At 45.9% G+C, this 12909-nt stretch overlaps 1 protein-coding gene across 3 annotated transcripts in view; it reads right to left on the reverse strand.

Annotated features, from left to right (window-relative positions):
- LOC111866689 (hexosaminidase D) overlaps positions 1-12909 on the reverse strand; it is a 119591-nt gene that overhangs the window by 8406 nt on the left and 98276 nt on the right. For all 3 annotated transcript variants that reach the window (XM_023855874.2, XM_023855873.2, XM_023855875.2), the window contains 4 exons: positions 6037-6750; positions 3330-3659; positions 2195-2443; positions 1150-1391 (listed from right to left, as the gene is read on the reverse strand). In XM_023855874.2, the coding sequence (XP_023711642.1) occupies positions 1150-1391; positions 2195-2443; positions 3330-3659; positions 6037-6741 (1526 nt within the window). In that variant the 5' untranslated portion in view covers positions 6742-6750. The remainder of the gene's footprint in view (positions 1-1149; positions 1392-2194; positions 2444-3329; positions 3660-6036; positions 6751-12909) is intronic.

Consider the following 12909-nt stretch of genomic DNA (forward strand, 5'->3'; position numbering starts at 1 on the left):
GAACCCAAAGGTTCATTACTGTGTTCACAAAAGCCCTCCACTGGTCCTTATCCTTAGCCAGATCAATCCAGTCGCTACCATCCCATTCTCTCTCTCTAAGATCAATTTTAATATTATCCGCCTGCCTATGTCTTGGTCTTACTAGTGGTCTCTTTCCTTCCAGCTTTCCAACCAACATCCTACATTCATTCCACTTCTCCCCCATTTGTGTTACATGCCCTGCCCATCTCATCCTCCTTGACTGGATGATTCTAATTATACTTGGCAAAGGAGCTCCTCATTATGCAGTTTTCTCCAGTTTCCCATTGGTTCATCTCTCTTTGGTCCAAGACATAATGAATTACATAATTTATTACTATCAAAAGGAGAATGTCACAAAGCAGGTCTTGGGGCAGTTTTTATCTGGTCACCACTGCAATGTCGAGCTGTCATCACTGTACATGCTTATCCACTGCAATGAACAGAATGAATCCAGACTGTGGTCTCCTTGGCTGTGACACTATGTAGTCTTGTAGTCAGATGCTAACATTTCAGAGGAACACACTGCCTCCATCTTCGGGGTGAAAGGTGATCACTCAGACCTATGATATTGTATCTTGCACTGTGTCCCTGAGAAAGGCCATTTTCTTGCGACTATTCCTATCTGAGCCTTATCTTCCCATCCTCCAGTGGTCGGTGTGGCCACCTTCTTTGTATCCTGTCTATATAATCCAACCAGTTTCTCATCCTGCACACTTCAACCCTGAAGATGGAAACAGAATGTTCCTCATAGATGGCTCCAGGCTGTCACAATCCAGAAGCCCTGTCTGATCAATTTTTTTTTATTATTGCTAGTGGGATGGGACAAAGTCCCTTGTACTGCGGCCACTTCTGGCCTACAGTACCAGGCCCAGATGATAGGTGAGGGTAATTGTGGAGCAATTGGTGGAATGCAGGTTGACAGGGGAAACTGAAGTACTCAAAGAAAAACTGCCCCAGCGCCACTTTGTCCACCACAAATCCCACTTGACCAGACCCGGGATGGAACACGGGCCGCCGCGGTGGGAAGCCAGCGACTAACTGATAGTGCGGCCTGTCTGATCAACTACTACCGGGGAAACTTCAAAACATATAACAATACGTTAGTCTGTAATCATAGACGAGACTCACCTCTGCCAGCCGGTGATAGCGAGACCTCTGATGCCGCCCTTGAATTTGGGCCCCTCAGCGCTCATAACTTCAAGCCATCGAAGATTGTTCTCCAGATGTCTCTTCACATTCGGTATGTACAGTGTCTCTCCAAAGGCACCCTTGAAGGCGCTTGCCGTCCACACGTAGGGGAACACGGATGCAAATTTCTCCCATACCATAGTCGGGACAAAGCGGTACACATCCTCAGCATAGACCCAGACCTGAGGCAGACAAATTACTGATCTGACACAGTTTATTTATGGCTTACCTGACGATGCTGTCAACAGTTCGCACTATATATCATCAAGTGGTGAGATAATCAGCAAATAATGAACTTGAAAGGATGTGGAACAAAATAAATATAAATCTAAACCAATAACAAGCAGTCCCATTCAGGATTCGTCAAGCATACTGGCACTTCCATACTGCATAGGTTTCTAGTGCTTCAGATATATCATCATCATCATTACTATTATTATTGTTATTGTTGGTATTTTATTTTATTTTTGGAAAAGAAAACTTACTGTGTATAATTTCCCAGATATAACCTCAAAGTTTTGCATCACTGCCATGTTTACAGTCGTTGCCTTACAACCAGACTTCACATGCCTGTTTTCAAGGGTTCATTAGCTATCTTCGTCAAACTTAAGATTAAGAAAATGACTGTGCAGCCACTATCTCATTCCACACAGTCTACAAAAATGACCTTAACAACACTTGCATATGTTTCCTACAATTTATTAGCAGTATGGGGTTGTAGTAGCCTCCAGTACCATTACATTCATACCAAGTTTCATGAAAATCAGTCAAACTGTTCAAAAGTTGAAAGGGGACACACACAGACACCACTGTGATCTCACGTGCCTGTTTTGTTTCTGGGAAGATGATGGAGACAGAAATGGCAAGTTTCTCCAAAATGGTGGCACCAATCTACAAAATTATATGGCATTACATCACAGAAAAATTTTGTCTAAATACTGTCCATTATGAGAATGTAAAATCTCATACACTTAAAATTTCTTACCATGGGTTCCACGAGTTCTCCCATGTGGAATTCATCGAGACTCTGTGGTGAAAGGTGCCGCAGCATATCGTCCCAGATAATGGGAGTGACTGCACCATAGCGACTGCGCACAAAGCTGGCGACACGGGCAACATGTGACAGGAATAAAGTTTCTCGCATCTGGGAACGACAGCGGCGACACTCCCCCATCTGGAACACCTCATCACAGCCAATGTGAAGGAACCGGGCACCCTGGTGAAGTTCCATCACCTGTCACAGAACACAGAGGCGCAAGATGGCACCATAGTTATTTTATTTATAGCTTCAGGGTTAGAAGCTGGCTCCTCACTTTGGGATTTCTATGAGAATGCTGTTTTATCTAGTGGCACTGATTTTCCCCTGCTAATGATCACTCCACAATTGCTCCATACTCATCTATCACTCCCCTCCCTCCGAGTTGTGCCACAGCTTTGACCAGGCAGCACATTATCACATCCTCAATCTTTAAGTTGGGGGCTTCATCTCTGCCTCAGAACTTGGCCAGACACTACACAGAATAGTAAATTTTCAGGTCCTTTATGCTTTTATTATGAAGTGTGGTAGCTCAGTCACTACAGTAATCGACTATGGGCCGGATGGCCGGGGGGTTCGACTCCAGGCAGGGGCAAGAGATTTCGCTCTATTCCACAGTGTCCAGACCGGCCCTGGGGCAGCACCAGCCTCCAATCCAAAAAGTACTGGGGTCTCCTTCTGTGGGGATATAGCGGCAGGAGCATGAAACAGGCCACACCTCCCTCTAGTACAGAGGTCAAGAATGCACGCAGCTACATCTCCACTGCCCCATACGTCTTAATGACGTGGTGCTTAATGAAGCATACAGACTTGACATTTATACTCTGATATAATGATGCTAGCAGCAGCTCTGGAGTATACAGTGACTGCTTGATGATTGGTTAACGAATGGGAGGAAGAGGTTGTGGCCTAACTGGAGGAACAATCCTGGTATTTGTCTCGAGGGACTGAGGAAGATCAGGGAAAAGCTCAGTCTGTATACACCGCCTCCAGCCTTAGATCTGAACTCAAAGATCATCCTATCATTTGACAATACATAACGTGAGCCAGTGAAAGCGTCGTTAAACAAATAAAATAAACTTGCCTGTTCAATCATCTTCTCCACAAAGTCCATTGAGGCGTTCAGGGAGGGGCAAAGCGCTTGTGGAGATTCTGGAACCTCTCGGAGCCCGGAGAATTCCGGATGCTTGAGCGCGAACTCGACGTGTCCAAAAGTCTGCACCAAGGGTATGACCTCAAGCTCGGATCCGCGGGCTGCGGTTAGGATTTCCTCCACATCTCGACGGGAATAAGCGTTGCCAGCAGCGATCGACGAAAGGGGGCCGGTGAAGGGGAACATGTCCTCCCATTCAAGCAGGACGCCCGTGGCGCCGAGCTCGCGTATCAATGGAAACAGACGCTTCAAGTAACTCACCTGCAAAACAAACCACACTGTATAACCAAAAGGATTCTCGACAAACGTCTGTAGTAAGCACTCCACTTCAATATTTTGGGGCATGAAGGGTTATTTTAGTATGCGATGAGTAGCTACACTCGTCTAGCACCAGATGAACGATGAATTGGAAAAGATTTGGAGGGAAGCATTCGCAGCTTAGTCGAGATATTCCTGCATCTGCCTGGAAGGACTGAAGAAACCCATCAAATCAGTCAGCATAATCCACGTCCCAGTCGGGATTCGTATAGAGGACCTCCCGAATATGAGTGTTACCGCTGCGTTATCCCGTTTTGGTAACACTTTTGAAGAGTAAACGAATGAGACAAACAGAGAGAGGCAAAGAGAAGAGAAAGTGGTAAGGAGTTAGTGAGAAACATTTCATTTTCCCCGCCGTAAACAGAAATATTTCCGGGCCTGTATATTCCCAGNAGCAATAGGTCCCTCACGGATGTTGATAATAACTTTCTGTCCAACTACACGGCGTCAGAAGACAGCAATCCTTAATCTCTTGAGTAACTGCAACTAGCTGTCGCTGAAGTTAAACTCTGCTCTTTATGTTCCGTCCAATCACATGATTACCTTGACAATTCGGAGCAACCGCTCTCCCAGACGGCTACTCGTTATTTGCTATTACAGCTCCTGTCGTATTGTCATTCCATTCCACTCCACAGGTTGGCTCCCCACGTCGAAACATAACACACACACACACACACACACACAAAACAAACAAGTTCCTTGGTTTTAGTCCGCAAGCGAAGTATATCGACCGAGTGACCGCCGCTTGTCGGCGAAGTTTGTGGCCTCTGTGGTCTAGTGGTCAGAGTTCTTGGCTACAGATCCAGAGGTCCCAGGTTCGACTCCCGACGCTACCAGATTTTCTGAGAAGTAGTGAGTCTGGACCGGGGTCCACTCAGCCTCGTGAGGATACTTGAGGAGCTATTTCAAGGAAATAGCGGCTCCGGTCTAGAAAACCGAGACTAACGGCAGTGGGAATTCGTTGCGCTGACCAAACGACACCCTCTACCCGCAAAAGTTGGCGGGCGCATTCATACATACACACACACACATTTATTTCTAGGGCCCTTTCATGTGTCTCGCCCAGTTTCCATCTCCATAAGCAGGAAATGTAACTCCTGTGAGAGGTCTCAATGCCCTCCCCCCCGGCAATGTGAAAACGTGTTCAGCCTACTCAAACAACATCCGAAACAAAATATACGGTGGTCCAACACACCTAACGCTGTAGTAACAAACGGCGGATAACAAAACACTGTTCAGTAACGTTCCACATCCGAAAAGAGGGAAATTGGCTGTTGTACGGGGGCCCTAGCTCCCTTACCAAAGCTGTGAGTAGAAATCCGTAATTTCAAAATTGAAATTCTACATGACTTTGGTGACTAATAGTGTCCGACAAATGCTGCAATCTAATATCTCAGTTATTACAATATTTGGATTAATAATTCTAACGGCTTCTTGCGGAAGAGTTGATTACGTAGGGCAAAAAAAAATCAATTTCAATTTAATACTAGAACTTGATTTGCCCTCACGGCGTCACGCCACTCCTCAGGCCCCAACAAGTCCACGTCGCTATCTGACGACGACGCACCGTCAAAGGTATTTCATATGAGGGGATACCTAATTTTTTGACACGATTCCCCTTTATGGATCTCACCAAACCTTCCTGACCCCCATTCTCTTTCTTGAAATAAATGTAACCTTTATCAGTATTATTACCAGTAGATTCTAAAGGGTTCTGACGATGGTGGATAACTCAGAATTACTGGGTTTTTGGACTTCTTCCATCGTCCGGAATTCTAGAAAATAGAAAACACGACGTTTCTGAAACTGGATTTCCGTCTTCAGGTGAGGAAGGAAGACACCTACTCAGTTGGGCCCAGTGATTGAGATTAGCTCTCTCTAAGGAGCCCAACTGAGTAGGTGTCTTCCTTCCTCACCTGAAGACGGAAATAAATGCAGTTTCGGGATCTTCGCGTTTTCTGTTTCCNTTACAATTCCGGGCGATTGAACGAGTCCAAAACCCCAGTAATTCTGAGTATTGTTACTGTTTATGATCAACTAATTCGTAATTAGTAGCATATCAACACGGTTCGTGAAAAGTTCGAATTTCTAAAATGAAAATGGTCACGAATAATGCCGACACATGTTGAATTCTATTCCCTCGAATTTTTATAAATATCTGGATCAACAATTCTGACGTGTGCTTCCGGAAGAGATGACTAAAGGCAGCTAAGCAGGAATTATTCCAACTGCATCTGACATTAATAATTTTTATTTTTTCTCCAACCGCTTCACGCCTCCCCCCCCCCCCCCCCCCCCCCCNTGATTATAGAAAACTCACCTTAGGTGGCGCCCCCTTTAAGTCAAAATGCACCAGCCGCTGCTCGGGAACGTAAGGCTTCCTGGGGTCGAGGTTAACGTATGGGATTCCCATCTGGTAGAGGCCCTGCTGGTCATAGCTATTGTACTGCATTACTGACTGCGGTCCTGAGGTCGACACCTCCACAACGGCCCGCTGGACGTCTACGTCCAACTGCTCCACGGACGCCTTCCTCGCTGCCACGTCTTCACGCGCTGGCTGCTCCATTGGTATACGTGCCTTCGAAGGAAACTGATGTTTGCCTGGTACAGTTTCGTGTGATGACGTCACTACGGCCTCCTTACCCTCTGCCTGCACGAACTTAACGTTCTCACCACCGATACTTCGCTTCAAATCATCTGCATTGTCCTCCAGCAAGTTGCCACCTCCTTCTGGGTCGGGAACACGAGGTAACTGGAGATCATTACTAACTTTCCCTAGGGTATCACTGTTTCTACCTTCCTGATGATTACGTAAAGTTCTCTGGAGTGGTGATTTGTCATCTTTGCCTGAAGTCGGTTCTTGAATGCCATCTTCTGGCTTGACGGCGGAGTCAGACCGAGATGCGGTGTTGTATTGCAGGCAGAGGACGAGCAGTACCAGGCCCGCTGCTAGGCCGAGCAAAGTCGACTTCCGGCGCCACGCCGTTAGTCCTAGGCGTCCAGCGTAAGACGCTGCCAGTCCCATCCTGCGTATCTGCAACCACACACACGTTGCCGTTTCATACAAGGGATAAACTTCTCTTCAAATGCTAAATCTACTCAGGGCTGAAGAGAGGGAGAAGCAATAAAGGGAAGCAGAAAAGCGGGGATGGGAAAGTCTGCGGCCCTTTATTTCGGGGGAAGGATGGAGACACCGAGCATTATTCTGTTAGAAACTTACCTGGCTTTGGTCACTCATCCTTCTGATAAGAGCAGAAGACAGACAGCAGGAGTTGTCTGCAGACCAGCTGCAACTGCCAGTACAACAGCCATCAATACTGGGTCCAACATGAATAGCTTCCTCTAGATTTTAGCAGCCAGAAGATGTGAATAATGTATTTGTCACCGCTCAAGAGAATACTTAGCGTGTCTCTATTAAGGGTAACAACATCTGTGTAGGATTTTATTAGTTATGAAAAGTACTGTCTTCTGGAATAGAACGCTGTTTCCTCGTCCTCCATCCCATGCCTGAGACTCACTTGGCCTCTCTCTCTCTTACACGTTGGTTCCCTGCCCAACACACCCTTACACTTTTCCTCCTGTCTTTTTTCTAGACCAGCAAAACCGCTCTTTTTCAGGGACATCCTAAACTCGTGTTCTTGCCTCCTATTGGTTCGCTCGGTGGTCGCGTGACAGCCCAGCGGGTTCATTCTATCCCTCAGGGCAGCCAATGGGAACTGAGGCCCACTCTTCTATTTCCCTCCTGTTTCCTACATAATCCGAAATTTCCGGCGTGTCGATTACTGGGCTTGTCACCTGCTTTCAGCTGGTATCTTGCTCGGCTTATTCAAGCCTGAAGATGGAGGCGAGACGTTTCTCCGAAACGTCGGTTGACTTCCACCGGACTACACGGTGCTGTATCCCAGAAGATAGTATTCTTCGTAGCCATATCTGTTTATTACGAAAAACTAGCAAACGCCCGTTAAAGCTTGAAATAGAGAGAGAAATCTGAGGGTCTGGTCTATTCTCACCGAGGTATTTTAGTTTTCCTCGCTTCTACAGGGAAAATTCTAGGACAGTATCTCGGCTAGGCCAACACAGCTTGCTCCAAAATCCTCTTCAATTTATCATTCGTCATCCTATCATCCAACCATCTATACTGAAAGCGTCGTTAAACAAACAGCGAAAAGAAATAAATTAATTATCCTAACATTGGACCGCATATAACCCGAGCTACTTAGAGCGTTGTTAAATAAATCATAAATAAATAAATGAGGACACAGGGAGGTATATGTCCACGGATTCTTAATTTCGGGGGTGAGTGGTCAGTTTGGCCTACTGGTAAGGTCTCCCATGCCGGACAGGTAAAAAGTGATGAGTCAGATAAAAAGGGATAACCCGGTCCTTCAAGCTGGGAGTTGGGCGTGAGGTTGACAACTCCACCCCGGTTAAAAGCCTTAAGTGTTGAGAAGGTTTCAACGATTGCAGCCGGATGGAAGGGACCAATGACGAGCAATCGTAAAAGAGACCGAACTCATCATGGACTATAGCGTTCTCAGAAGAACAAGTAACTAGCTTGATACTCAGGGCAAGGAGTCCCGGGCTGGACGAGGCAGAGAAGCGACAAAACCCTGCCCCAGAAGGGGATCAAACCCAGGTTCAGCTCAAAGCCAACCACTTCAATGAGTAAGCTTCAGGTGTGATTGAGGTCGGCTGAACTCAAAATGACTGACTTACACACAGTCCCCCCTTCCCCAATCTGTTGGTTTTCCGATTAAAACTGAATCCGGCCGGTAACGTAGTCAGGGATAAATACTATCCAATTAATTGCATGAGCTGACAGATCTCGCTTCATTTATAACGCCGCTTATCGCTGGGAACGTGAAGAGTTAACCGCACCATCAACTCGATAACAATTCCCTACCCGCGTCGCGGTATTCTGCATTACAACTGCAGCCTCGTGATACACATCTACCGGCTCCTTTCGTGGCCTCCCCTCAACCCTTAAATAAACAAAGCTGATAATCAGGGCCCGGATTTTGATGACCTGAGAATATTTTAAAAAATGACCTATAAAATGACCGAAAAAATCCAGAAAAATGACCTAAAGGAGAAAAGAAAGAACATTTCGCTTCCATGTTATTCACATTTCAGAAAACATGAAGAAAAATTCCCTAAAATGGTCAAAAATGACATGAAATGCCCTTAAAAGTCCAACCAAAAAATTACCCCCCAAATTAAAAAATGACCTTAAACCTAAAAATGTCAAAAAATGACAAGAAATTACCTACAAAATTTAAATTTCTGTAACCAGCAGCTCATATCCGAGATTTATATATTTAAGAGCATCGCATAGGATACAAGGAAAAAAAGATGACATGTCATCAAAATCCGGGCCCTGCTGATAATGGTTCAGCTGCTCAAGAAATTTCCCCCCTATCCTGCACCACATGAATCCAGGCCACAACATAACACATTATTTATCTGACACCCATTTTAATATTATTCTCACCCACACATACATTCCTAAGTGGACTCTTCCCTACTGGTTTTCTGAATAAAGTCTGTATCCATTTCTTATATGCTCCATGCTCGCTACATGCCCTGCCCATTTTATCCTCATTCGTTTGACCAATCTAATAAAATCTGGTGGAAATCACAAGTTACGAAACTCCTCACAGCTCAATGGATATATTGAGGGGCCCAATAGCCGAGAAATCGGTGTTCGGTTCCAGGGAGGGGAGAGATACTTCTCCATAAGGACCAGTGCCGAGGCGTGGAGCTGACCACTCAATTTCATCTAATGCAGAGGTTAAGAATACGTGAAGCTACAGGGGATGGACAAAAATATGGAAACACCCAACAAAAAACACATTACCGTGACTAATATGGAGTAGGACAACCTCTGGCTTGCAGAACTGCTTGCAGTCTCCTTGGAATGGATAAATAGAGGTCCTGTATGATTTGCAAGAGAATCTTGTACCATTCTTCCTGAAAAACATGTTATCATCGATGATGGAGGTGGATAGCGCGCACACAGATTGATCTCCAAAATAGACCACAAAGGCTCGATAATATTGATATCTGGCGATTGTGGGGGCCATGGCAAACGTGACACTTCATCTTAGTGCTCAGAAAACCAGTCCTGGACGATGTGAGCTATGTGAACACAGGCACTGTTGGCTTGGTAAATGGCATCACCATTAGGGAACAAAGTTTGCACCATGGGATGGACCTGGTCGCCCAAAATGGTCACATAGTCGTTGGCAGTGACGTGACCTTGCAGGGTAATGATGGGTCCGACAGAATACCACGATATGGCTGCCCATACCATGATCGAACCCCCACCATGTTTCACTCTTGGCAGCAAACAATCTGGATCGTAAGCTTGGGATGGCGTTCTCCAGATGTAAACTCGGCCAGAAGTCGGAAACAGTCTGAAAGTGGACTCATCCGACCAAATGACCGTCTTACATTGCTCCATAGTCCAGGTTTTATGACTTCGGCAACACACTGTCCTCTTAGTGGCATTTTGATCACTGATGAGTGGCTTTGGAATTGCAGCTCATCCAGAAATACCCTGCTTGTAGAGTTCCCTTCGTACTGTTTTGTGCTGACAGGGTTTGTGAGCGTGACATTCAGTTCAGCAGTCACTTCTGCAGCTGTAGTCTTCTTATTTTTCGTCACAATCCTACGCAATGTTCGTCTGTCTCGATCACTCAACAAACATTTCCATCCACGCTGGCGTTTATCGGATGCGGTTTTTTTAGTCCTCCTGTATGCGGTCATAATCTTGGATACTGTGCCTCGCGAAACACCAAAAACCTCGGCTACCTTGGTTACGGAAGCACCCACCACATGGGCCCCAACAATTTGCCCGCGTTCCAATTCTGTTAGCTCTGACGTGATGCACAAAAAATTGCACAGACCACTGTCTCTCCATAAATGAAGCTTGCAACGTATTGCGGAGGTTGTACAGGTTGGGCAGATACGACAGCGTGACCTACAAACGTCGCTAAAATAAACACTTCAAATCAGGCATGCATTTCACGAGGTGTTTCCATATTTTTGTCCATCTCCTGTATATTTCCACTTCCCCACACGACTTCATGGCGTGACCTTTACCTCATTTTCTTTATCCTCCTGTTATTTCCTCCCACTTAGAACCAAATATTACCCTCAGCACCATGTTCTCAAACATCCTTCAGTTTGTGTTCTTCCCGCAGGAGATGGAACCAAGTTTTGCGCTGCTCCCTCGGGAAATAATACCCTTCCTTCTCCCGAAGATAACCCTTTTCATCGTTCACACCCTTGTCTCCATAAATTTCCAATTCTATTCCTATACCTTTAACCCCCAACTCTTCATCTCTTCACCACGCACCATCCGCTTTATCCCTTTCCTGGATTCTCCTTCTCTCACACAAAACTTCCTTTCTTCCGCCCCCCCCCCCACCACCTTTACAATTCAACGCTACTCATTCCACACTCTTGAGCGAAACAGAGATACATAATTAACATTAGCATCTGGCAGCTAACTGCTTCACACAGATACAGCTAATGAAATTGGGTATTCTATCCACCCTTCACCCCTCTGTCGTGTTAAATTTGGGTGAAGGGAAGGCCCTCAACCCTATATTGATCTCACCCCTCTTTCGACGACTTTCTCCTTCCATGCCTCACCACATTCCTTTCCAAGCCCTTCACCCCTAACTTCTTTATCTTGCACTTCATGATTATACTTTCCTACGCTATAACGCCGTCCACTTTGGCACCGGGCAATATGGCGTGACATCCCACAAGAAATCATAATTCTGTAGGCTACTATAAGCTTTCGTGCTATTGTTCTCCCCGTACCCGTTTCCAGTCCTACATGTTATCAAATGTGTCGATGTCGATGTTTATCACAAACTCCCACGAATAACACGCACAAACAGTCAATCGTAGACCGTCCCTTTTACATATCCGCATTAAATGTTATCAGCATTTTGGATTATTTTTATTTAGCTAAATCTTCCAGCCGCGCTATGACTCTGGGGTCGACCTGGGGGTAAAGGGCAGCCGGCCGGCGTGCAAGGTAGGCCGCACACTGGCATGCGTCAAGACACGATGTCTGCGACATGCTGCTGACGTAACCCGACACTGCATAATGACAATGATAGATCTCGTCCTTACAGAAGCCTTTTATATAATGTGACATATCTGCTCAAAGCAAGAACTGTAGAGCCAGAGAAACAGCCACTGCCAGGTAACGACTGTGTAACACGCAACAATGGAGTAATTGGTGAAAGAGGTGTTTTCTGTGTGATCCGTGCCAAGGATATGTGTGGAGGACGAGCTGCTATTACGGGGGAGTCTTGAGATGGCAGTTAGAAGAGAGGAGGTTGGTGTGAGATGGTTGCCAGCCTGCGAGGACGTGAGGTCGGGAGCAAAGGAACGTCCATTGTTGGAAGACGTTAGCAAGGAGCGCAGCTCAAGACCGTGACTGAGAATAGCATTAAGTGTGATAGTGATTTGTAAAGTGTAGTCACAAATTTATAACAGTCCAATAAATTCGATTACACATTCAATCCCCGTTTATAGTCACGCAATCACGTGACAATGTAAAGAGTGGGATATTTTAATCTTGATAATTCTACACAGAGATGATAAGACAAAAGATTGCAAGCCGAGTCACGACTCCCATTCCAGCTGTGGTATATCGGAACCCAGTGACACAGCCATTTACATGTGATGAATGGGAGACAGGGTCACGTGGTACGTATCACAGTTCGGAGGGCGGGAAGAGCGAGTTTCAAAGGATACTGATGACTGGCTATTACATTCAGTCTATGAAATTCGATAGCATTCAGCTTCCGTTTCATTGCAGTCGTATCACATTCTCCCGCGTCCCAGTGGCGCGATCAATAACATGACATCTGCATGGATCGGGTCTTCATTTCATAGTCTCATTTTCGGCTACGTTTTAGGCGCAGTTTAACAGCCGTCACTACAATCGCTGCACTATTCACAGTGACTGTAACGGGCAACTACACAGTCCCGCAATGACCATGCATTTCTCAACGGGCTTCGGTGCTCAAGGCATCAACAGAGGCGCGCAAACAATACAGAAACTGTTCGGAAACCCTTAGAGATGGCAAAGCTTCCTTATAATGTCAGATTTGAGGTTTTCACGGCGGTGACTATGAAGAAAGCAGTCTTCTGGGATATGGCACCG

The sequence above is a fragment of the Cryptotermes secundus genome, unplaced genomic scaffold (genome assembly GCF_002891405.2).
Source record: "Cryptotermes secundus unplaced genomic scaffold, Csec_1.0 scaffold66, whole genome shotgun sequence".
Taxonomy (NCBI): Eukaryota; Metazoa; Arthropoda; class Insecta; order Blattodea; family Kalotermitidae; genus Cryptotermes; species Cryptotermes secundus.